Source organism: Xyrauchen texanus, chromosome 12 (genome assembly GCF_025860055.1).
Source record: "Xyrauchen texanus isolate HMW12.3.18 chromosome 12, RBS_HiC_50CHRs, whole genome shotgun sequence".
NCBI lineage: Eukaryota > Metazoa > Chordata > Actinopteri > Cypriniformes > Catostomidae > Xyrauchen > Xyrauchen texanus.
The window spans coordinates 5,694,738-5,721,470 of NC_068287.1; the positions used below are offsets into that span (position 1 = coordinate 5,694,738).

Consider the following 26,733-nt stretch of genomic DNA (forward strand, 5'->3'; position numbering starts at 1 on the left):
ATATGGTTACACGTTGGCCTTGTTGACATGCCCTGCTTTTAACCTTTAGTGACACATCTTACTGGAAACAACAACAGTTTACTTTGCTCACCCAACAACAAAACGAGTCATCGCCCATATTTCTGCTTGCATCATCTGATTGTGGAGAACTATGTTGTGGTTTCTCTCTTCAGGTATGTTTCCACTCAAAAAAATTTCTCTTGACCTTTTTATGCTCAAAGCGCACATAACAAAACAGTTGGAATGTAAGGGCTGGCATATTGAGGTAAACTCATAACAATGTTACCATGAATAAGACCCTCGGTCATTGTCCATATTAAAACAGAACATGTAAAGAATAACCTCCATGTGTTGACTGAGCAAATATAAATGTCCTTAAAGGAATAGTTCACCCAAAAATTACAATTCTCACATCATTTACTCACTCACTTTGAAGGAAAATCTTCATTTGAGCTCAACAGAAGAAAGTCATGTACATGCACAGCTCTGTAGGTCCATACAATGCAAATGAATTGGTACCAAAAAGTTGAAGCTCAATAAAGCAAAAAAGGTAGCATAATAGTAATCCATACGATATGAAAGGTGTACGTGAGAAACAGATCAGTATTGCAGTTGCTTTTTACTATAAATATCCTCCCTGGCCAGTAGGTGGCATTATGCATGAAGAATTTGAATCGGCAAAAACAAAAGAAGAAAAAAGTGAAAGTGGAGATTTATAGTAAAAAAGGACTTAAATGTTGATCTGTCTCTCACCCACACCTATTATATAACTTTTTTTATCCCTTTTCTACCAATTTGGAATACCCAGTTCCCACTACTTAGTAGGTCCTCGTGGTGGCGAGGCTACTCACCTCAATCCGTGAGGCGCATGACACCACGGAGACTCACAGCATGTGGAGGCTCATGCTATTCTCCGCGATCCATGCACAATTTACCACTCGCCCCAAAAGAGTGAGAACCACTAATCGTGACCACGAGGAGATTACCCCATGTGGCTGTACCCTCCCTAGCAACCGGACCAATTTGGTTGCTTAAGAAACCTGGCTGGAAGGAGCAGTACCCCCCAATTATGGTGGGGTAATTCGCACTCTGGTTAAACTCCGTCAGCACGGCGTTCGAACAGCACTGCCGAGCATTCATCTCGCAAATCTCCGCCCTCTTCCCAACAAAACGGACGAACTACATCTCCTCACACATACTAATAAGGACTTTTCAAACTCTGCTGCACTGTGCTTCACTGAAACCTGGCTGAGTGAAGCCATTCCGGACAGCGCATTACATCTGCCGGGCTTCCAGCTGTTCAGAGCGGATCGCATCGCGGAGTTAACGGGGAAAACGAGAGGCGGTGGAACATGCTTTTACATCAACGAAAGTTGGTGTACAGATGTAACAACATTAAAGAGGATGTGCTGTCCTAATCTGGAAGCGCTCTTTATTAACTGTAAGCCGTTTTCTTCGTTTATTCTGGTGAGTGTTTACATTCCTCCAAACGCGTCTGGGAACTTAGCGCTGCAACAGCTGGCTGATCAAATCTCAGACACGGAACAACAATACCCGGACTCAGTCATTATTATTCTTGGGGACTTTAACAAAACAAATCTACATGCTCCACCAGAGACAGGAATATATTGGATCACTGCTATACAACATTAAAGGATGCATATCGCTCTGTCCCACGTGCAGCTTTGGGACTCTCTGATCACTGTCTGGTTCATCTTCTCCCGACCTACAGGCAGAAATTAAAATCAACAAAGCCAGTTGTAAGGACTATAAGGAGATGGACTATTGAAGCAGAGCTGGAACTACAAGCCTGCTTTGACTGCACTGATTGGAGTGTTTTTGAAGCTGCAGCTACAGACCTGGACGAGCTCACAAATACTGTTACATCACACATCAGTTTCTGTGCATCCCTACTAGGACATTTTTGTCATTCAACAATGATAAACCATGGTTTACAGGAAAACTCAGACAGCTTTGTCATGCCAAAGAGGAGGCTTACAGGGGTGGGGATAGAGTCTTGTATAATCAGGCCAGGAACACACTGAATAAGGAAATCAGAGTGGCTAAAAGAAGCTACTCTGAGAAGCTGAAAAGCAAGTTTTCAGCTAACGACCCTGCATCAGTGTGGAGTGGCCTGAAACAACTTACTAATTACAGGACTCCTACCCACAACCCTGTGGCGGGCCAACGACTGGCTGACGACCTGAATGTGTTTTACTGCAGATTTGAAAGGCCCCGTGTGGAGCGGAGGGGGGGCGCGGCCGATCAGAATATCGCGCGCCCGGTCCCCAATCGGCCTGATGAGGCGCGCGAGGGATAAAGGCGGCCGGTGACGATGGTTCGAGAGAGAGAGAATTATGGGCATGTCCGTCGTGTGTGTTTGTTTATGTGTTTTGGTTTAAGTTTTCATTAAATTATCATTTATATTGACAAGCCGGTTCTCGCCTCCTCCTTGCCCATCCTTGAGCTATTTTACACCCCGATTTCACACCCCACATGCACTCGGACCTTCATTTCACACAACCATTAACACCTCCTGCAACCCCCCTCCTCCCCCCTCCTGCTACACTACCTGCACTCAAGATCTGTGAGGACGATGTGTGCCGTGTCTTTCGGAATCAAAGGACAAGGAAGGCTCCAGGACCAGATGGCATCTCACCAGCTTGCCTTCGTTCCTGTGCTAACCAACTGGCCCCCATCTTCACTCAGATCTTCAATAGATCACTGGAGCAGTGTGAAGTCCCATGCTGCTTCAAACGCTCAGTCATTATCCCCGTCCCTAAGAAACCTAAAATCACAGGACTTAATGACTACAGACCTGTCGCCCTGACATCTGTGGTCATGAAGTCATTTGAGAGACTGGTGTTGGCCCACCTGAAGGACATTACTGGACCCTTTCTGGACCCCCTTCAATTTGCTTATTTGCTTATGTTACAGTCAACATTGGTTTGCATCATATCCTGCAACATCTGGACAGACCGGGGACATATGTAAGGATCCTTTTTGTGGACTTCAGCTCGGCTTTCAACACAATCATACCAGATATACTCCGGAATAAGTTAAACCAACTCCCTGTTCCCACCTCTACATGTCAGTGGATTACCAGCTTTCTGACGGACAGGCAGCAGCTTGTGAGGCAGGGAAAATACACTTCCACCACCTGTACCATCAGCACTGGTGCCCCCCAGGGATGTGTGCTCTCCCCACTACTCTTCTCCCTGTACACCAATGACTGCACCACCAAGGACCCCTCTGTCAAGCTCCTGAAGTTTGCAGACGACACCACTGTCATCGGCCTTATCCGAGATGATGATGAGTCTGCATATAGAAAGGAGGTTGAACGGCTGGCTTTCTGGTGCAGTCAAAACAACCTGGAGCTGAACATGCTCAAAACAGTGGAGATGATTGTGGACTTTAGGAGGAACACCCCATCATTGTCCCCCCTCACCATTCTAAACAGCACTGTGGCAGCAGTGGAGTCATTCAGGTTCCTGGGCACTACCATCTCACAGGACCTGAAGTGGGAGATACACATCGACTCCATAGTCAAAAAGGACCAGCAGAGGTTGTACCTCCTTCGCCAGCTGAGGAAGTTCAACCTGCCACCAGTGCTTCTGAAATAGTTCTACTCAGCAGTCATTGAGTCTGTCCTCTGCACTTCAATAACTGTCTGGTTTGGTGCAGCTACGAAATCAGACATCAGAAGACTACAAAGGACAGTTCGGTCTGCTGAGAGGATTATTGGTTGCCCCCTGCCCCCCCTTCAAGAACTATACACTTCCAGAGTGAGGAAAAAGGCTGGTAAAATCACTCTGGACACCACTCACCCTGCCCACTACCTTTTTGAACTGTTGCCTTCTGGCCGGCGCTTCAGAGCACTGAGCACCAGAACCGTCAGACACAGGAACAGTTTTTTCCCTCAGGCCATCCATCTAATGAACAATTAAATTGCCCCATTGAGCAATAATTATGTGCAATACACAGTTTCATTTTAATTTTAATTTATATTATCCAACTTATCCACTTCTGCCATTACTTACATTGTTCTGTACATAATATACAGTTTTTTGTTCTTTATATACAGATTGTATTAGATTTGCACTACGTGTGTGTATGTGGGTATGTATGAAGGTGAGTGTATGTACGTATATGTAAAATTATTTATTTTGTGTTCTTTTTTGTTTTTAATTACCTATGTCTTGCTGCTGTTTTTGGTATTGTTTGTATTGTTGTTGACTGGTAGCTCCTGTCACCTAGACAAATTCCTTGTATGTGTAAGCATACTTGGCAATAAAGCTGATTCTGATTCTGATTTTGATTGAGATCGAATTTTTTATGTTAATAAAAAAGTATTATAAATAAAAATTGAAATTTAGATAAAAGCATCAGCAAATATGTGTGGTGACAATGACATTGAACTATACAAGATGTGTTCGACTTCATGCAGACCGACTGGTGCCTGCCTTGCATGCCGCTTCTAAATTTTGTCTGACTTTCACAATGGTACGTCACCATGACGTATGCCATCAAAGTACCGCAAGAGCGATTTGAAACTAGATGCCTGGCTCAGCCTCTGCAGTTGCTCCAGTGTGGCTGCACAAGCTCTGATGACGATACATCTTATTTGTGATTGGCCAAACACTCCGATGACAACAGTGATGTTTCATGTGCTGAGTTCACAATGGCATACTTCACATAATATTCTTACTACTTCTACTTAATCAATCTATATCACAAACTGTAAAAGTAGTATGGTAGTATGCCATTACAAAGGTGTTTATTCTGACACCATCAGTTCGCAAAACTCAACATAAAACTGTGTTTATAAAAGTACAATTTTGAATGTAATCTTAATCTTATACATCATGTTTATTCTTAAAAACAATTCAAAATGATTCTAAAATACTGATTCCTATTGGTAATATCTTTTCAACGCCTTCTTCTACTGTAACCAGTGTTTTGTCGGAACCTGACTCCCCACCAAATTCATACTCCCCTCTACCTAATTGGTTCCTATCCCTACAGCCCACCTCTACAGCCATCCCTTATCCAAACCATACTAGGGTGTATGGTAAATCAGCACGACACCGGCAAACCTTGCCGATCGTAAGGCAAGGCGCAATTGAAGTTGAACACATATGTGCTCCTCAATACTCTTAATTCATACGTCCTCGTTTGTGAGCAAAACAAAGGTGCATCTTGTACAGAAGTCTGTTTGCTTAAACACCAAAAGCGCTCACATTAATTCTCTAGCACAACAATGATATTCATGCACTTTATTATTTCTCAGTCCCTTTGTTTTAATGGCTTGTTAGAGGTTCAAGCACAAAGTGCTGAAACCCTATTGAAATGGTAGGGTTTCACTTTTATTATTATTTTTCTCTGCTAAAACTGATCATGGAGAACGTACAAAGAGGCCAAAAGACATGAAACTATAGGATGGTAGTACCATTGCTCGTTACTCAGGTGCATGGAGTAGCCCCAATCGGCCAATTGGGGGGTGCTATAAAAAAGTAAAATGCGTTTTGGGCCATAACTCTGGAACCGTATGTCACAGACTCAAGTCTCATTTCTATCAAAAATATTTTCCGGCATTTTGAATTTTATGCTTAACCTTATTTTGCGAACTAGTCCTTGACCGATTGCCTGATTGGAACCAAACCAGTGCAGAAAGATTCTAAGGAGTTCATATGTTAATAATTATCAAAAAAAGTTTGAACTTTCGGCTTCGTCGTCTCAATGGTACACCAAAATTTGATATTTTCACCAAATTAGAAAAATGTATGAATGTGGTCAATCTGAGGACACACAAATAAAATTGCATACCTCAGCCTCAAAGTGACACTATACCAATGACAAACCTAAAAAAGCTCTAACTATGGAACTGCTTGTCTGATGAAGTTTTGCATGTAGTGTCTTTGTCAAAGGTGCCATCATGGTCTTTGAGGATAGTCACATATCTTGAAAAACATGGCCACCATTGACGATCAACAAAGGCCGATTGGAATGAAACATGGTGGGCTTATTTTACTTTTGGCCCAAGAGGTCTGCAAATTTTAAAACAATTGGCCACTGGGAGGAGCTATCATGTTTTACATGAGTGTAAACCATTGTTTATCCTGCAGTGTTTCACACAGACACACTAGACATATCATGTGATAGATCTCCTCATTCTGTACAACTTTGTATCAAGAGTCATTAGTGTGAATCAAATCGTTTGTTAAATACTCGAGATAATTTAAAACTAGTCCTAGGTTATTCACTGGACATCAACAAAACTGTACAGGAAGAATATGTGGACAGCCTAGATCAATAATTATTGAAAAAAAAAAGATTTTTTATTTGACATGGCTATAACAGGGTAATTCAAAAAGATGGACATGGCCTAGTTAACCCAAAAGCCTATAACTCCTGAACAACAAATCTGATTTTCTTCAACATTAGTACACATATGCATCATGTGATTCTTAAGATGTGTGCCAAATTGGGTGGAGATTGCACAAAATGTGGCACTATAATGGTCAGGAATGTTAAAAAGGCCAAATCTCTTTGGTTCACAATCTGTTGGTTCTGAAAATGATGCCACTTTATCTCTATTTGTGGTGCTAACGGACTGTCTTGTTAATACTTAATGTCTTTTACACATGTAAGGCCCTTGATCACTTGAAACCTGTAGCTATGCTTGCAGCTATGTTTGTGTGTGTGTGTGTGTGTGTGTGTTTAGTGTATGATTCTGTTACTGACAGTATTTAAATATCCATCCATCCATCTTCAACCGCTTATCCCAAGTCGGGTCACGGGGGCAGCTGCTCCAGCAGGGGGCCCCAAACTTCCCTATCCCGAGCCACATTAACCAACTCTGACTGGGGGACCCCGAGGCGTTCCCAGGCCAGTGTGGAGATGTAATCTCTCCACCTAGTCCTGGGTCTTCCCCGAGGCCTCCTCCCAGCTGGATGTGCCTGAAACACCTCCCTAGGGAGGCGGCCAGGAGGCATCCTTACCAGATGCCCAAACCACCTCAACTGACTCCTTTCGAAGCAAAGGAGCAGCGGCTCTACTCCGAGCTCCTCACGGATGACTGAGCTCCTCACCCTATCTCTAAGGGAGAAGACTGCCACCCTTCTGAGGAAGCCCATTTCGGCCGCTTGTACTCGCGACCTAGTTCTTTCGGTCATGACCCAACCTTCATGACCATAGGTGAGGGTAGGAACAAAAACTGACATAATGGTTTTTATACTGTACAAACTATATATTCTATCCACTAAACCTAACACAACCCCTAACCCTCACAGAAAACTTTCTGCATTTTTACATTTTCAATAAAACATTGTTTAGTATGTTTTTTTTTTTTAAGCAATTTAAATTATGGGGACACTAGAAATGTCTTCATAAATGACATTTATAGCATAATACCCTTGTAATTACCAGTTTATAACCTCAAAAACACGCACACACACAGACACACATGCACACACACACACACCTACACACAGACACAGACATGCACGCACACGCACACACACGCACACACACACACAGGGAGTGCCCATCACTATCCCGGTAATGAGCTCAGTTCAATCAATCACTCATATATTGTTTAAAAATAAGTTAAAAAGGAGTACAAAACATGTACTGTCATAATGTCATAATTACTAAAAAAGAAGTTAGTAAAAAGATGAATGCAATATGAGACATTTATAAACAAAAAGTAGGCTGGTAATTGATGACCAGGAGCACAAAATGAACACAGCACAAGTGTTAATGCAACTTTTATTTAACAGCTCTTACAAAAACAATTATTTGTCACTGTGACCAGGACGAGGGCGTGGCCGGGCCGTGAGGGTGCACAACCGGCGCTGAGTCATCCAATCAGCTGGGAGAGGGATATATATGAGCCGGGGGCGCCAGTTAGAGAGAGAGAGAGAGAGAGAGAGAGAAACTCGCTTGCCAGTCCCTGGACACATAGTCACCTGGTCCTCAGCCACTTCTCCACCATCTGCCGGACGACAGAAACTCCTCCCCTGGTGGACGGCAGCAAGTCTTCTGACCCCTGGTGGACTGAACGACTCTTCCCTTTCCATGCAGATGGCAGTGGTTCCTCTTACTCCCGGTGGCCGGCAGTGACTCCTTCATACCCTGGTCGATGGCAGCAGCAAATCCCTCCTCCTTCCTGGGTTTCGGCACCAGAGTAATGGGTTCAGGATGCGCAAGGAGGAGGCGGGAACTGGCAGAACAGTCAACATGACATAAAAGAACTGAAACATAACATAAAACACACACACACACACACACACACACACACCACACACACACACTGTCATGATCAATTAGTCAAAACTGCTGGACTGCACATTTTCTACAATTAATATTTTTTTAGATCCATTGTTTTTTAATTGTTATTAATTTTGCGATGAAGATAAATAAACTCTAGAAACTATGTAAAAGTGTTTTTTATTTATTTAATTGTTTTAACCAGATTGATCAATGGCTATTCAACAGATGTGATGTAGAATCAGATTCTGACATTGATTCAGTACTTAACATTGTTTTTTGAATAAAGTTGTTTCAACATGAAAAAGTGAAAAAGTGATGTACACTCAGATTGTAATGTTAATTCAATGCCATAATTGTGACGCATCATGTTGACTTATCATTATGTTTTAATGCTTGTTTGCTATCTCTGATATTTCTGATAGCATGTTCTCAATTTCTGACACAACCTGTGACCTCTGTGTCTCTCTCAGGTGAGAAACATCGCTGTCAGCCACACCTTTAAGATCGAGAAGGCACGGCGAGACCTTGGCTTCTGTCCTCTGAAGTACAGTCTGACCGAATCGGTGGATCAGTATCTATGGAACCGGCAGTCGTGCTCTGCTGCGTCTCTTCTGAACACACAGTACCTCTTCCTGCTGCTCCTGCTGCTTCTGATCGGATTCATCGTGATCATGATTTGCTCTACGAGGTTGGAGTACTAAACCTCAATCATAAATCTCACCCTAGCACCCTTCCCTGAAGTCGACGTGAAATGGCATTTAAATCCATTTTACTTCCTTAATGTGATGTGTTTCTGACAGAAAGCAGAAATTCAACAAGAAAAACAAATCATGTTAACTTTAAACCAGAACTGATATGAGTGGACAGGTGTGAGCAATGTAGTGAACTTAGTATCTAACCAATCGAGGAAAATTAGCAGATACTTTTATCAGAACACTTATTAAAGGTTCAGTCAGTCTGGAGTCCCTGAATATAAGTGTCTTGATTAAAGGGATAGTTCACCCGAAAATGAAAATGTTGTCTTTGTTTACTCACCTCTGTGTTGTTATAACCCTATATGCCTTTCTTTCTTTTTCTCAACACAATGGGAGAAATTGTGTAAATATGTTGTGCTCAGTGATGTCATAGAATGGCAGTTTATTGTGACGACCTCATCAAGCTTGAAAAGGACACAAAAGTATAATTCAGAAGTCTAATAAATAATTCTGAGACTCTGATTTTATGAAAGTATACGATAAGGTTCTGTTAGAAACAAACTGAAATGTATTATTTAGTTAAAATGTTCACTGACCGTTGATCCCCTGTGTGTGTTCATGATAGGGCACGAGAGCATCAGTTCACGCACTGCCCTTGCGACATTGGGGCATTCACGCAAAAACTAATTTTGTTTATTTAAAAACGGCTCACCACAGAGAAAGTGACAACAGAACACATCACAGCTGCACACAAAACAGAGAACAGAACTTACTAAACATGTCTGAAGAGTTTGAAGTTGAAGAAATTATGCATTTCTATGCCCAGCCTTGTTTTTTTGGAAGTTTTTGGACCGGTGCCAGTGTACAGCGGACAGCATTAACCACGCGATGCCTAAAATACAAAACAAGTGATTGATAGAATGTATCTTCACTGCTGGTTAGGATAAAAACACAGATTAAAATAGATAAGATACCTTTTATCTCATGTTATTTGCCATCACGTTAGTACACCGTGTGACTGCTGCCTGTAGCCTCATCTATGTTTCTGTTTGATTTTCAAGTACTCCGATCCAAAAAAAAACAAGGCTGGGCATAGAAATGCATAAATTCTTCGATTACAAACTATTCAGATATGGTTAGTAAGTTCTGTTCTCTGTTTTGGGTGCAGGTGTGTTGTTCTGTTGTCACATGTTTTCGCTTGAACGCCCTATTTGTTGCTCTTGTGCCCTATCATGAACGTTCACAGGAGATCAATGGCGGAGTGCACATTTTACTAAATTATACATTAGATTTCAGTTTTTTTCTTACCAAACTTTATCGTTTGCTTTTAAAACAATCATGAGTCTCATGAAATCATTTATTATCTTCAGAATTATACTTCTGTCTCCTGAAGAGAGAGAAGCTTGAAGAGGTGGTCACTATAAACTGCCATTCTATGATATCACTGAACACAATTTCTCCCTTTGTGTTAAGAAAAAGAAAGTAAGGGTTATAACAACGCCAAGGTGAGTAAACAATGACTGATTTTTCATTTTTGGGTGAACTGTGCCTTTAAGGACACAGTGAAAGTTAAAGGATTAACTCTTGTAGTATTTGAATTATGGCTGGGCAATACTGAATACTCACAATGTATTCATGGTCATTTTGCTGGCGATATAAAATTTAGCAACATTGTGAATAAATTCGTGTATTTCATGTGCTCTTTGATGTTTAATAGAGTCTCAGATTTATGACTTAATTTATGTCTCCCGTGTTTTTATTTTAGTATTATTTTATTCCTAATGGATAGCATTGTTTGCCCACGGTCTTCCATAAATGAAGAGTATTTATAAACGTAATTCCTGAATGTGTGTGTTTCAGTCAGGATCTAAATGTACATTGTAAAGTGCTTTTTCTTTACATTTGTTTACAAATATATATTTCGAGGTGTTGTGTTTATAGGCCCTATTTCAAATATATCATTTTATTGCTGTAGTCACCTGATTTTCCCTGATGTTTAACTTCTATTCACTTTGTTTTCAATAATTTTGTTGCTCTAAATAAACATTTACACTTATGTGGATAGTTGAAATTGAATTTCAAGCATTGTCAGCAGTGTCATATACTATTAAAACTTTATAAAACTATTTTATGCAGCATTTTCTTGTTTTATGTACTTGAATGGGCAACATTCGTGGTTGTATTTGTCAACACTAGTTAACTACATTAGTTAACATGAACTAACAATGAAAAATACTTCATCTTATTTCATGTTTCTTCATATACTAGTCCATTTTTAACATTAAAAATGTTATAAGTTAACATTAGTTAATACAATATGAACTAACATAAACAGTAAATAATTGTATTTTTATAAATTGACATTAATCAAGATGAATTAATGCTGTAAAACTGCATTATAAATAGTTAATGATGTCTAATGCAAACTTTGCGAAATGTTACCCAGTAATTTTCATACTTGCAGTTGCCATGACCTCGTATTAATTGAGACGTTGGTTTATTTGCACTTCTAGAAAAGGTTGAAATGTTTTCAAAATAAAGTGGTAATATGGTGACTTGTCACAGCACCTAAAATACACATTTTCACATATTTTTATACATGCATGCACATTTCATCTAAATGTCATATACTGAGCTATACATATAGTGCTTCTTTTTTAGTGCTTTCTATTAAAAAATCTGCTCATCACGTTTGCTGTGGTTCTATGGATGTTTTAAAGTTATGATAACTTTCACACCGTGGGGCCCATTTTTATGATTTCACCTTCTGCTGTCTCACAAACCCACGGGCCGGCCCCGTTCTACATTTGCCAATCCACAAAGATCCACACATCAATAAAAATAAAGCAGGATGTCATGTGAAAATATTATTTTTTTAATTCATTTGAATTAAATCTTAAAGGTGCTGTAAGTTTTTTTTATTTTTATTTTATAGGACCAAATTTTGTCCACCTGCCAAAGAACATTTGCCTCTGCCCAATTAGATTAAAACCAGCCCAATTGGTCAGAAACCCACCTTATCTGGCAACACTGAGGATGTTTTTAATGCTGCCCAGGATATTTTTTTTATTTATTCTGTATAATCAATTAATTTAAATGTCAAACACACATGTTTTTGGCTGAATAACTTTTGATGGCTGAAATATTCTGGTCTGTGAATCAGTGTAATGTTGAAACCATGATTCAGTGTGTGAATGTGCTAAACATGAGCTAGTAAACATGACAAGGAACAATAGACACTCTGAACCAGCAACTCATTTTGACTGTTGACTGCCCCGTTCTTTTTGCCTTTTTAACATCTCTATATATGATTATAGTTTACAGGAATATCGGAATACATAGTTTAGCTGATTCAGTTTCTGAGTTCTCAAAAATCATCAGATCCTACCAGAAGAGGATAATGGCAGGAGATAAGAGCTTACCCATACAGCAGGTGGTGATGGGGTGGTGGGGGGTGAAAATAAACGATGGCATAACAAGCTTTTAAAAATTATTATTGGATGAGATGCCTGAACTGAATGAATGACGTAATGCTAATATGAGTCTTCCTGACAGAAGTACTGCTTGTTTTTCATTTCTACCATAAATAATAAATTTGAATTAACATGAATATGTGATAGAATAGTTTTCTTTGGCGTAAGCTTTCAGATTATCACTTGAACATCAAATCCTGGCAGAAGATGTTTACGGTGGTACAACTAATTCAACTCAGAACAACAAACCATGGATTCATAAGGCGAGGAACAAATCTGAAAGAAACATAAATAAAGTATGAATGATACAAAAACAACCCTATATATGACTGTGCAAGCATACTACCAACTACAAAATGTGCACAGAAATGTGCCATACCATGCTCATTTTTTGTGCAATACCCTTACAAAAGGATAAATAATGCTTAGTGAGGCGTATGTAACCTTGTAAAAGGGTGAACATTGTTTGCGCAATACCCTTGCGGAAGGATAAACAATGCGATGTGATGCAAAACAATGCAATGAGTGAGCATTGTTTGAATTATCTACAAGGAGAAGAGGTTTCTCAATTTATGACTCACATTTGACACTTATCGGCTGACCAACTTGATTTTGTGTTTTAAAAATATTATCTTTGATTGCATACACGTATTTGAACAAAACACCATGTTTGTATGTTTCTAGAACTATCTGTACTGTTCACCTATAAGAATTCTGAACTTGTGAGGGATGATGTCAATTAATTTGGAGATGACTATAATTACTTTTGTTTGAGTAATATAAGTTAGTTCAAGGTCAGATCCTCATCTCGTTTTCTGTTTCTCTCTTTTGCCTTTGGAAATACAGAGAACTTTGTCTTCAGTTACCTCTCTCAACTGATTGAAACTCAACTTTGACTCATCGTTCATACTGGTCTGTATTCACTTACAAAACAAAGCAAAAGAAAAGCCTGTCTGAGTCATTGCTGCAGCATGAAGATCAGGGTACACAAGACTCTCAGATTACTTATGTATCTGTGCTAAGAGCAGGATATTTAAGACCCTTTGACAAGATGAATATATCAATGCTCAAAAAGGATACAAGAGACCTCTGCTGGAGTGAGTATATCTGAGGGATGGAACGCCACCCACCTCTCGGTTAGAGTCCGAGTTGTAAGGTAACTAGGATACCAGTGAAGGATTCATGTCATATTTAGAATTTCTACCTCAGTGCCACCCCTTCTACATTCTGTGACTATTACTATTTATTGATTGTGCATTTAAATTAACTTTATAGTTGATTTATTCAAATAAATGTGATATTATCACACTACGTTATCTCTTTGTCTGATTAAGAGTGAGCAGAACTCCAGATCTGACGATCCGTAGATAAACTTAACAGTTATTTTTATTCTTCTAGTCAAAATTTGCACAGCAAAAAAATCAATGATTAATGCTGGCAAGTATATACTTATACATTACAGTCAAAAGTTTTGAAACGCACTCATTCTTTATTATAATTGTTTTTCCATATTTTAGAATAATGGTAAAGTCATCAAAACTATGGAATAACATAAATGGAACTATGGGAATTATGTTGTGACTAAACAAAATCCAAAATAAATCAATCCTGTGTTATATTAGATCATCTTCAAAGTAGCCACCCATTGCCTAGAATGTACTCTTGACATTTTCTCCACCAACCGAAGGAGTTCCCATCTATGTTGGGCACTTATTGACTGATTTACTTTATTTTTTGGTCCAAGTCATCAATTTCAAAACTTTTTTTTTTATTAAATTTTAGATTTATAATTAAATAATATGGTGGCACAATTATATTTTTGTCAACAAAACTAATTTCAAATATTTAAGCATACGCCATCAGATCGAAAGATTTTTAACATCACGAGAAACATTTCAGTCAAGTGTTTCAAACCTTTTGTCCGGTAGAGCATAAGTAACAACTAGCCCCAGTCTCCTCTACTGCTAATATTGCTTTCTCATAATGAAATAAAGACTGAACACATTTAGTGATTCATCCATACAGCTTTATTTATTGGTTATTTTGTTTCAACCAAGAATCTATTTATGTTATGTTATTACATAAACAGATCACTGATTTTCAAATAGGCAGTGGTCTAGGCTGTGGTTTTGAGGAAGAACCATGACAATTCAGCACCAGTTACTATCAGATTATGCATTCCTTCATTAAGCATATTACATTTTATCATCTGCAGCCAATGATAGTAATAAATAATGTAGAAAACTATGAATGAACTCTGATTCCAACATAAAACATATTTAAGTGTAGCCTAAACAGTCAACTCAGGACAGATGAGGTAACAAATTCAATTTGTACATTCACAAACCAATATAAAATAGGATATTTCTGTGATTGTTACAAATAATTGATTGTTTTACCGGTGAGATATTCTGATAATAATAATTTACTAAGATATTTGGTCAGCATCTAAGACTGAACGTTTTCAGTTTATGTTTTATAAACTCTGCTGAACTGTAACTCATAAATTCTTCAAAATCATGTTTTACCTTGAGTAAGAGCTATATTTCTCTGCCACTAATCTAACATCTGATCATGCACATTGTAGCCCTCTAACACAGAACCGGCCATGAAGCACTTTTTCATTCTGCATTGAACTAGGTTGTGGTTTTAAGTATAAAGTAGTACATGGTGTGTTATGAAATACAGTTATAAAACACTGAAAATGACAATAAGTGAGTCTTGTTAGATTAGCGGTTACACTACATTAACCAAAGAACTACTTACAAAACACATTGTGAAAATGCTCTACATAGTGCTGTAACATTTAGATAACACAATACAAGCAATAGTCATCTATCTTTAAATATAACACGTCAAGAACCAATTCAGTCAATATATTTTCAACACATAGAAACACATTTCTCCATGTCCATCAAGATATCATTAACATTCTAGTGCTGACCTAAACACAGCGGTGTAAAACTGAAAGACAAAACTAACAGAATTTTGATTCAGTGAATGAACACCAAATGAGAAAATCAAATAAATATAATTTCTTGACTACATCATGGAATGAAAATAAAATAAATAAATAACCAAAAACAAAACCGACCATAGGTCTGCCTAAAGTGCATAGTTTCACAGTTAAATGAACGTCCAAACAAAGTGCTAAGAATTCATGTGTGTCTGCCTCGTGACTCCGCCGAACGTTTAACTGCGACTTGCTCTTGAGGAACTATACACACAGTCACATGGACATTTCAAGCATAGTTTAATTAAGCGTTGAGGTCAGCTCGAACAGAAAATGTATAAATGTAGCAAATATTGCTCAAATACAAGCAACCTTGTTTAGTAATTTCTTTCAAATTGACATGCAGCTTTGTATTTTAAATCGAGCAAAAAAGCTTTTATATCGCTTCTGCAATTTCTAGACACTCAGAATATATGGCTACGCTATTGGCTACAAAGAACATACAGTCCTACTGAATTCCATAGTTAATTTTATTATGTTTATTAGGCGGGTATCACAAAACCCCCCCTAAAAACAAACAAAAAAATCATTTTTTTGCATAAAGAAAATGAAGCATATGTTTAATACTATTAAGATGTTGACAGAAATTACTGTCCTTATTTAAATAATATCTTATTATTTATTTCACATTAAAAAGTCAAAGTATAATTTTTATTTTATTTGTATATTTTGTTTCATTTTTTTTTTCATTACAATAATGAATATTTTGGGCAATGCGCTTTGTTGTCATGAAAACAATCACAATGCCAAAAATGCGAATGGTCCTAAAATAAGGCGTCATTTCTTTTTACTTAGACATGTTATATTTTATTAAGTTACTTCCTAAGCCGTGTAAGTTGTTAATAACAATAATTTAATCTACCCTCAGAGCAATTCATTTCACTTTTTTTCCTCCTACGAACACTTGGTTCAACGGATTTAAATGCAATCGTGTATGGCTATATCTTAAAGGTCCACACATTTCATATGTAGCATAAGACCTATAAAAGTACAGTACAATAGAATTAATTTCAGCCCTACGGCCCATTTTCGTTTGCATTATGTGGTTTTGAATGTGGACGGTCTGGTGTTGCATAGGCAGAGGTGTTATAGTGCAATCAACACATACACACAAATAGCAGCACCTTTAAAATGTCTAATACGCCAGTCATCCAATTACATCAGACTGAATATGTATAATACTGCCATCCAACATTCACATGAGATTTAAAAGGAGTAGTGCACCAAACAAGAAAACTTTGTCCTCTCAATTTCTTCCAAACACATATGACATTATCTCTCCCGTGGAACACAAATGGTGACATTTTTAAGAATATTCTGTCTGCTTTTTTCCATTTAATGAAAGTAAAAAAAAAACTACTTTTGTACTCCATGGAAGAAAGAAAGACATACAGGTTTGGAATGACAATAGGGCAAATAAACGGTGACAGAATCTTCATTTTTGGATGACCTAATCCAATAAACTCAATGTGACTGATTCTGCCCAGCCCTGTTCTCACTTAGGTCCTCTTTGGTTTTCTGAATGCAGGTGAAGATCTCTTTAAACAGGGCTTTGTATTCTGGCTGATGGAGCTCATCTGCAGGGCAGATGGACTCGGTTGTTGCCGTTGCGGTTGATATCAGACTCCGCCGGCGTTGTCCGTGGAAGGTGGCCGTCTGCACACCCTTGTGGCTGAGGCTGTCCGCCCCCATTTGGCAGCGACGGAGCAGCTCGTTGTACTTCACTTGCAGCGCGCTATACTGCGCATCCACCTCATTCAACAAGGAGATTCCACGCTGCTTAACCGCCTGAGCTCGCCGGATGCATGTGCGCTCATGTCCGCGCCGGATATCCTCTGCTCCAACCCCTCGTACATAGCTGTCGCTGCTGCAGCGACGCCTCCCCGGCGGAAACTCTGCTTCTTGCCCCTCGTCTTTCTCTGGCCCCACCCTTTCCTCTGCGGTAAAGAAAACGCTGTCGGGCAACAGAGTGTATGTTGGTCTTGCGCTGGATGACTCGGAGCGCCAGAGCTGCCTTAGCTCCTCCACCTCAGCCTCCAGCTCGGCCTGCCGATGGCGCGCCACCTCCAGCAGGATCATCCGCTGCTCCAGCACACTGTTTTCTTGCACCGTCAGCTCTGTCTCCCGCTCTGCCTCCACACGTCGGGCACGTTCTTCCGACAGCTGTGTTTTCAGGGTGTGGAGGGTGTGTTGCAGGGTGGAGTACTCCTCTTCCACCCATCTGCCATCCAGCGCAGGGCAGGAATTCTCCACATGCAGGTTCTCCAAGCTCAGATCCCTACAAGAAAACAGAAGCTTGAGTTACAAGAAGGTTTAAAATACCCGGAGAGAGCATTAGCTTTCCATTCATCTCAATGGCAGTTTCTTAGCTGGCGCATGAAGCCCTGGAAAAATGTGACTTGCTTGTTCCGCGACTGATTGCAAGAGAATTTTGTAATCAAAAGACTTTTAGCTAGTTCATATTCTCAAATCTCAAGTAAAAAAGTAAAACGTGAAAAGAAATGCTTCAATACAGCTCAATGTTATCTTAATGTTGCATGATATGCCGCTGCCACAGTACTACAACAACAGTACTCAAGATTCAATATAGCGGCAGTACCACAGTGTTTTTCAATAATTACAGTTGTGTGAACAGTAGTGATATTCACAGGTATTAGTGGTATTCGGTTAAACTAAGTTGTAATTCATAAAGTTTACACTGTCTTACATAGCATCTAATAATGCGGCATTCATGTGCATGACGCATAAAAAAACAAAAACAGCTGAATGTGGTGTAATGGTTAAAAGATACAAAACTATTTCCGTGCTGTGATACCCTGATAAGAGAACAAGAAGCAAGGACCAAAAGCCCAACATATACTTAAGTTTTGACGTGAACTCTTGGCGTCTGCATACAGTCGAATGCGAGCCTGTCAAAGTATACTTCGTTTGACTGTGCGCGCATTCACAGACGGTTGCCGCATGCACGCAACGACTGCTATGAGACACTGGACTATTCCTCCTCAGGAGTTAAGACAAATAAAGATGTCTTTATATTCCTTCAGACTGGAGTTATACAAATGCAGGTATCTCCTGACCTCCTTACACACGTGCTCTCTTGATGTGCAAATCTACTGTTGTTGTTTCCACATTCATCTCATGTTGTTTACTGGCAATTACATCTTCTAGTGCTTCTTTGTGAAGCAAAGGCTCAGTTGTGAGTGTCGCCACCTTGTGGACCCGCTAATAAGTTCATATAATTCCAAGAGCATATGCATTTTGCGCATTCAAAGTCACGCGGTGAGAAAAATCTGTCTACGTGCATTCAGTGCTCGAGCACTCCGCTTATGTTGAGATTTGCGTCAGGCATGACGTACGTGGTATGTGGATGCTCGGCGTTTGCGTCGGAGCGAAGTATATTTTGAGCTTTACTCAGTCAGTGCTCGGCACACATAAAACACTTGAATGCGCAGTTTTTGCATTCAAGTGTACATTTTTATCATTTTTTCGACAAATACTTTTATTTGACAGCCTTAAATGGCAGACAGATGATATATTCAGGAAAGCAGTTTGAAAACCATTTTTATTTTTGTAATTCTGTCTGGTGACGCACGTGACGTATAAATTTCATTAAGCTTTCACTGCTTAAGATGACAAGCAAAACCTTGACCTCACCTGGCGTTTCAACATAAACTGATTCTTAGTAAATTGTTTAACATTCAAAGTGGCAAAACTTTATAATTAGATCAAACTAATTAAAACATTATAAGTGGACATCAGGGAATAACTATAATATGAATATATTTTAAATATACTTTATTTGCTTTTCTGAGATGCATGCAAATGAACATGCATCCTTAGGCCTGTTGCACACTGTTTACTTATAGTTCCATGTTTGCCTCTCCAACAGAGACAGATTAGATCCAGGATTATTGGATTATGGTAGAAAGGCCAAGGCAGATTATGATGTCTGGCTTTGAAGGACCATAAGATGTCCAGTCAACACGTACTGCAGGTGGGGCAGGTACACAGGTCAGAGAGGTCACCCACAAGCTGTACGTCACGGGGGATTCACTTCAATTAGTGCAGCATTACTTTAACAGTCAAAGACCTCTAACATAACCACTACTGCTAACTCAAAGTCCCTGAAAATGGTTAGACAAATAAGACGACCCATCCTTTGCGAAAGTAGCACTGTATTTATACTCGAAATCCCTAACACTATGTATTCAACTTCTGCAATTAATTCAGCCCCAACCGCTTAACATAATAATGTACATTCAAACTTTGTTTTATTTTAATGTTATACAGATTTGGGTGGTCTAATCAATCAAACCAAGCGTGAAAACAGCCCTAAAGCCACCATGAAATGGCTTGACAAGTATGTCCGAAATTTGGATAAGAAGATACATAACAACAGCAACTGTGAGTATTCAAAAGTAATGTAATAATGGACGGTACATTGTCAATAATACACTTCAATAGTAGTGTATCAATTAATTATTTTATTAAAGACAATCAACCTAACATAACCAAATCAAAAGAGATTAATAATGATTTTAATGATTACTTTGTGAATGTTGGCTATAATTTAGCAAATTATATTGTGGGCCCAGTAATGAAGGACGGTGTAGATGTCGATATTATTGATATGAATACCAGCACCATCTTTCAAAAGAAAATTGAAGAAAAGGAACTAATTGATGCAGTAAATAACTTTGTAATGATACTGACATGACATTAGTAAAAAAAACAAAAAAAAAACATTATAGAGTATATAGTGAAACCACTGGCCCATATCTGTAACCAGTCACTCCAAACAGGCACATTTTCCATTAAAATGAAAACAGCAACGGTCATTCCCATCTACAAAAATAGGCACTCTTTTTCAAATTATAGACCAATTTCTCTCCTTCCTTGGTTCTCAAACTGACAGAAGCATAGACAGCAACAGAAAATAAGGAATATATTGTAGAGGTGTTGAACACTATTGATCATAGATTATTAATGAGGAAATGTAAAAGATATGGTATTAGACGGGTAGCATACTCATGGATAAGCAACTATCTTGATAATAGATATCAGTATGTGCAAATAAACAATGAACAATCTGAATTGCTGAGGGTCACATGTTGTGTACCACAAGGTTCAGTTTTGGGTCCAAAGTTGTTTTTATTGTACATTAATGATATTTGTAGCAGAACCAAGTTGCTAAACTTTGTTTTGTTTGCAGATAATACAAATGTATTTTGTTCCAAGCAGCCTCTGGACACAGTGGAAACCAAATTAAAAACTTTAAAACGATAGTTTGATATTAACAAATTGTCAAACAAAATGTATAATATTTGGAAATTGAACAATCAATAATCAGGTGAAAACTACAAAGAGTTATGAAAATACATTTTTTGGGGTTGTTACTGACCATGTAATAAATCATGTTAAGACAAAAATGTCCATTGCAATATTGCACACAAAAAGACATTATAAATCCAAATTTGTAACATATATGGTACCGTTCCTTAATAGTTCTTTGGGGTCACACATAAAAAACAATCACAAATCCAATTTTTATACTACAGAAAAGAGCAATACGAATTATAAATAGAGCTGACTATCATGAACCAACAAACAATTTATTTATATACTGATATACTGAGTTTAAAACTGCACAAATAATGTATAAAAAGAAAATAAGATGCTTCCAGACTGTCCAGAGCATTGGCGGGCCATGCATTTAAAGTCTAGGCCTTCAGTGTGATTCATGCCATTAAGAAAACAGTTTCACAATGAATAAGACACTCTATGCCTTTGGGCATAACACATTAAGTCACAGCTAACTAATAATACCAACTGATATTTTAAAAACACGTCCACGCTTGAAAGCCAGAAGTTGAAACGACACTTAATATTCAAGCAAGCCTAATTTTAACAGCAACATTACATTTTTGTGAAATGAACGTCTCCCGAACAGACATAAAAAAAATCATAATGTTTCATATGACTCTACCGAGGAGGTCTATAATACCTGGAAAAATCTATCTAATAATATTTGCGATTTAAATGTTGCTTACAATAAATTTCATTTTGTCAGGGTACACGGTTATGCTGCGTTACTTAATAAAGTGAATGTTGATCACTTCCTTTGTATATCTCCCCGAGTGTCCACAAGTTTGTGTGACATCATGTCCCTGCATCTCGGTGAAATCAGAGTAGAGAATTCCTGCACGAGCCTCCAAGTTGTGATTCTGACTTTAAGATGCATTACATTACACGTTTACTAGTAGGAAGTTGTCAAATCTGACTTTCCGAGTTCAATGGAACACAGCACTACTTTTCAAAACTTGATCTGACACTGAATGCTCCAGCAGCCTGATTTACACTTAGAAAACTCCTGATGTTGCTATAAAGCAAAAAGTACATAACAATTTACTTGAAGTGAAAATCAGTCCTCCTTTCCTGATTAATAAATGAAGCAATCATACGGTCATGCAGAACATCTCCTGTTTTTAAATCCATAAGGATCTCCTTCTCAATGGTGATGACAGCCGACTCGTCAGGAAGATCTTACGCATTTCGCTTTCAAATTACGAAAAATACCAATATATGAGCGTATATAGGCGAACATGAGACCCTTGGTATTTTACAGTAGTGTTCATAAATGGGAATAGTTTATATAGAGTATGTGCTTTTCCCATTGTACTCCCAGAAATGTTTTGCTGACTTGTTATTTGGCTCCATTCTATGAGGTTTGTTATTCGGTCTGTTCCAGGCACATTTGCACTCTTCAAAAGCCTGTTAGAACGCCGCGTATGCGTTTACATGGCAACATAAGTGGCTTTCTATGGGAGAAACCTAGATGTGTTAAACCACCTTCTCTTAATCCCTTAAACAGTGTAAGGAAATCAGAGCTCTCGTTTACATGACGTTTCAGAATGACGCTTTCTGCAAAAAACCTGGAATACCCTGGAAAAGAAAGTGTTCTTAAGTGGACGTAAACGTGGTCATTGTTTGGCTCCAGACTCACTTGACTTGCTGCAGGTCATATATTTCTTTCAGGCATGACATGCTCTGGGCTCCAAGACTGCGGCGTGCTTCTGCGAGGTCTCTTTTTGACTGGGACATCTTCAGATCGTCCACCTGCTTCTGCAGACCCTCCATATGAGTCTGTAATCCATCTATACTCTCAGTCAGACTGCAGATCAAGATAAATAAAAGATGCATGTTTCAACACGTTGTCCTTGCCAACAGCTCGCTTCTGTTGCATGGAGAATTGGACTTGGTCGAGGTTATTATAAAACCCCAAATTAAAGAGAAAACGACTTTCGTTTTAGTATTTTAAATCATTGCAGGGACTTCTGACTTTGTGCATTCTGTCAAATGGAACCACACATTTAGACAAGAAGCAGCCATCTGATTGACAAGTAAACCACCATGCACTGTTTCCTTGTTGCATATACTGATTAAATGTCATTATAGACAGACAGAACAATTTGTGATGAAAAATTCAAACTCAATTTCAATTAAGCTAAAACTAGCCATTTTCCAAAGATACAAGCTAAAAATCGAAATACATAATAATAAAAAAACGTATGACATTTTCAAAAACCTCCTCACCTCTGGATTCTTTGCTGGGCTGTGCGGTTCTCCAGCACCAGTCTTTGGTTGCTTTTCTCCATGTCTCGAGCGGCCAGGTCCAGCTGCTCATAAACTTTGGCATGCTGGTCGTTCATCTGCCGCAGGAGATCCACCTGCTTTGTCAGGTACTAATAGAGGCAATACAGACAGCAATACAATGCATTCAGAAGCGATTACAATATATTCATATAAATAATTACCATAACCACCATAGACATTGAGGATGACATGTACTATTGTTAGATATAATGCATTAATACAGATTTGATTCTGCCGAGTTTTGAATGAGAAGCAATTCTGTAAATAAAATTGTACTTAACTGTTAATAAACAGCTTATTATGATTGCTATGCCAATAAATCCACCACACAAGAAACACGAATTGCTTATTTTCACTTATTTTGGTGAGGTGGCTCATTTTGGGCTTGTTTTTCCAGACCGTGTTGCTTATATCTCTTGTGAGATCTGGCAACAGTGCAATTGGTTTTTCAACCACCCCCAGAGTAGTCATTTTAAAAAGAATGTTATTAACCGTTCTATTATTTTGTTCTACCCGGTTACCATTTGGAAAGGAGGCTGTGGAACTTCTGAACCAGAATGAAAAATACAGTTTTTGCTCAGAACGAACCAAAATCAAAAACATTTACTTTTTTGTCCGTGGTTCATGATACCTAATGCATTAGGTTAACAAACAGAACCTTATTGTAAAGTGTTACCAAAACAATGGGGTTCTCCGGCTTTGAGTATCCCTGTTATAAAAGTATTTCACATATATCCTTAAGAGCTTTTGTAGCATTCTTGGCTAGCTCTGAAGGTGTTTTACAAACAAACATTGGCCCAAATACTGCATCACATTTCACAAGTTCTAAGTACATTTCACAACCGACTGTAACTGTGGTTGTGTCAACATAACTATGTTTAGTTAGTTAGTTTCAATACAAGACAACAAAGTAGAGACTATTTAAATAGTGAAGTATCTTTAAAACCATTTGCATATCACAACATGCAAAGCAGTTATATAGCCAGTATCTTTTCCTTAAAGCCACATATTCAAGCTTCTTGTTAAAGCATAATGACCAAGATTGGATACTAGCTTACTTATTGCACTCTGCACAGTATATAAAGTGTACTGGCAGCAAACGTTTGTAGAACAGTATGAAATCAACATTTCAAACAGAAGTATGCTACATTGTTGTTGCATGCCCTCAGCACATTGCATGCGAGTTGCATCAAAAACATTTAATAAAACAGTGAAGCTGGCATCTTCCAGTCGCTTACAGTACTAAACAGCTGTTACTAGAACTCACAGTTGTACTCACGGTAATGAAGCCAACATACAATGTAATGGGGGCAAAGGGAAGGGGGATGAAATTGAATTCAGGTTCAAGACCAATTAAACAAAGTCTTTGATAAAGAGTTACAGAGACTGTATAGCCTTGCCAGGCCATTAGCCAGTCGAGGCACCATAAACACGGTTAACGTCTTATCTCATGATTGGTCTGATGTCAGACACACAGAAATAGCAACAGTACTTCTGTGTGGCGTTCTACCCACCAGGAGGAAAGAGGATCAAACAGGAAATCTTTTTATGCATTTCCCGCCAATAGAAAGATAGCAGAGTTCATACGAGCTCAGAACGTGACAGAGAGTCTACCAGCCAAATTTTCTGATACAGTAGCCACAGAAAGTATTTGAACACTTGTATGTATAAAATATAAAATATCCAACCAAGTGGATAGTCAGTAGTGCTGACTATTGCTAGATCTTTACTCTTAACTTTTCTGAGCCATTTTCCAATGACTTTTTGTTGTGCCACTGGAAAAGTGTTCAACAAAATGATGTGTCTGTTTGTGTGTGTGTGTGTTGGATGTTTAGGAGCTATGGAGGAAATGTCACCTCAATCTCCTGCAGCTGTTCCTTATTGGTGGAGTACATCTGCTGAAGGCCCTGTTCCAACTCATGGTTCCTATCCAACAGAGTCTTGCCCAGCTCAGCGGCCAAATGCAGATCTGTCTCAAACACACGCGGTAAACATAGAAAATGGTAAACATAGTCTAAGTGGGTGCAGCAGGAGTGCTCAAGACCAGAACAACACGCCCAAACAGAGTCCTCATGAGTGAGTAACAGCAGAGCTGCCCACATCAACAAAGTTTCTCACAATTGCATCATTTTTAGGGAACATTCAAGTGGACTTACATGCAGTTCCTGTAGTTTGACTTGTGCTAGCAAGTAGCAACACCACAGTCATGGGTTCGATTTCAAGGGAAAACACATACTGATAAAATGTACTGCTTTAGGCCTCGTCCACACTTAAAAGTTTTCATTTGAAAACATATTTTTCTCTACGTTTTGGCCTTCCATGCACACTGAGATTGTGTTTATCCAGCGAAAATGTAATCTTCAGTCAGTTATTGACATTTCAAGAACTATAAGATGTTTTATACACTTTATTGGGAAACAATTAATAATGTACATACAAAGGAAACATTGCAAAATAAATGGGGCCAGTTCATAAACATTAAAATACACACGGTTTCAAAAGTATAGCCACACAACATCAACATTTTACATGTAAATATGATTTTATTGTGATAAAACCCTGTTCTACAATATTTTAGTGTGATAAAAAGGTTAGTAAGTGATTTTATCACACTAATATCATGTTAACACGTGTAATGTTTATGTCTTGTGACTATTTGAAACAGGAAATATTTGAATGTTTTTCTGGCCCCAATCACTTCCATTGTAAGTGCATCAATGGAACCGTGAACTGTTTTTATGTATTTATATTTTAATAAAGGGACAAGTCGAAATTATTGTGAGAGGTAATTAACATTATGCCACAAATGCTGTCGAACTGAACTTGTATTGAACCAGGAATATTCCTTTAAAAAAAAAAAAAACACACAATAGCTTAATTAGCCCAAACGTTAACAAATTAAACAAACAACATCCAATACATTGGGACATATCATAATTATATAACCCAAACAATACAACTTGAAAAGTATAAAGTGTTTAAAGGGCGCGTATAAAGGGTTTATATGGGCGTGACCTTCAGTTAGACAGCACTGCTGCATTATCACCCTTATTAAAATGTAATTTACACATTAATAATTATTTTCACTTAACATAATGAAACACTATCGTTTCCTCTTAATATCTTATCTTAATATTTCGCCTGACCTTCGAGAATTTCACATTATATCCAGTTTAATGCTGGCCAATTTTAGTAAAGTATCTCCACGCCAACGGACTAGGAGAGCACACTATAAATGTATAATATGCTATTTCGTGTATTTGAAATATTATAAAAAAGTACACGCATCTACTATTATTTCAGCATGACCATATTGTATATTCGAGCCTAGAGTCTTACCATGTTCCAAATCCTTCCTGCTGTACCAGAGCTCATCCTCATTGTGTTCAAATTCCTCCTCTGTTATCACGTCCGTCAACATCTTGACTCCAATTAAAGCTTAAGGCCGATAGAAATCGCCTTGTTTCTATTACCGTTTATCTTAAAACATTTGTCTTTTATCTGAAGGAAAATAATGCTGGTGAACAGCCTTCCAGGGCGTTCAAAGCTACAATCCCTAGCGGAGCGAACCGGTGTCTACAGCAACGTGGCAGACTCCGCGCTATTGAGTAGACGGGAGAACTCC

The 26,733-nt window shown here is 38.6% G+C and overlaps 2 protein-coding genes across 2 annotated transcripts in view; one reads left to right on the forward strand and one right to left on the reverse strand.

Annotated features, from left to right (window-relative positions):
- sdr42e2 (short chain dehydrogenase/reductase family 42E, member 2) overlaps positions 1 to 8,995 on the forward strand; it is a 37,619-nt gene extending 28,624 nt beyond the window's left edge. Inside the window, exon 11 of the mRNA XM_052140042.1 lies at positions 8,745 to 8,995. Coding sequence (XP_051996002.1) covers positions 8,745 to 8,975 — 231 coding nt within the window. The 3' untranslated portion in view covers positions 8,976 to 8,995. The remainder of the gene's footprint in view (positions 1 to 8,744) is intronic.
- A 5,467-nt stretch (positions 8,996 to 14,462) lies between these two features.
- On the reverse strand, positions 14,463 to 26,696 carry cdr2a (cerebellar degeneration-related protein 2a). The gene is made up of 5 exons (XM_052139419.1): positions 26,448 to 26,696; positions 24,965 to 25,077; positions 23,049 to 23,197; positions 22,459 to 22,626; positions 14,463 to 17,733 (listed from the first exon to the last, which is right to left on the reverse strand). Exons 1-5 carry the CDS (start codon positions 26,527 to 26,529, stop codon positions 16,920 to 16,922), a joined length of 1,326 nt encoding a protein of 441 aa, XP_051995379.1. The 5' UTR covers positions 26,530 to 26,696; the 3' UTR covers positions 14,463 to 16,919.
- Positions 26,697 to 26,733: the final 37 nt, after the last annotated feature.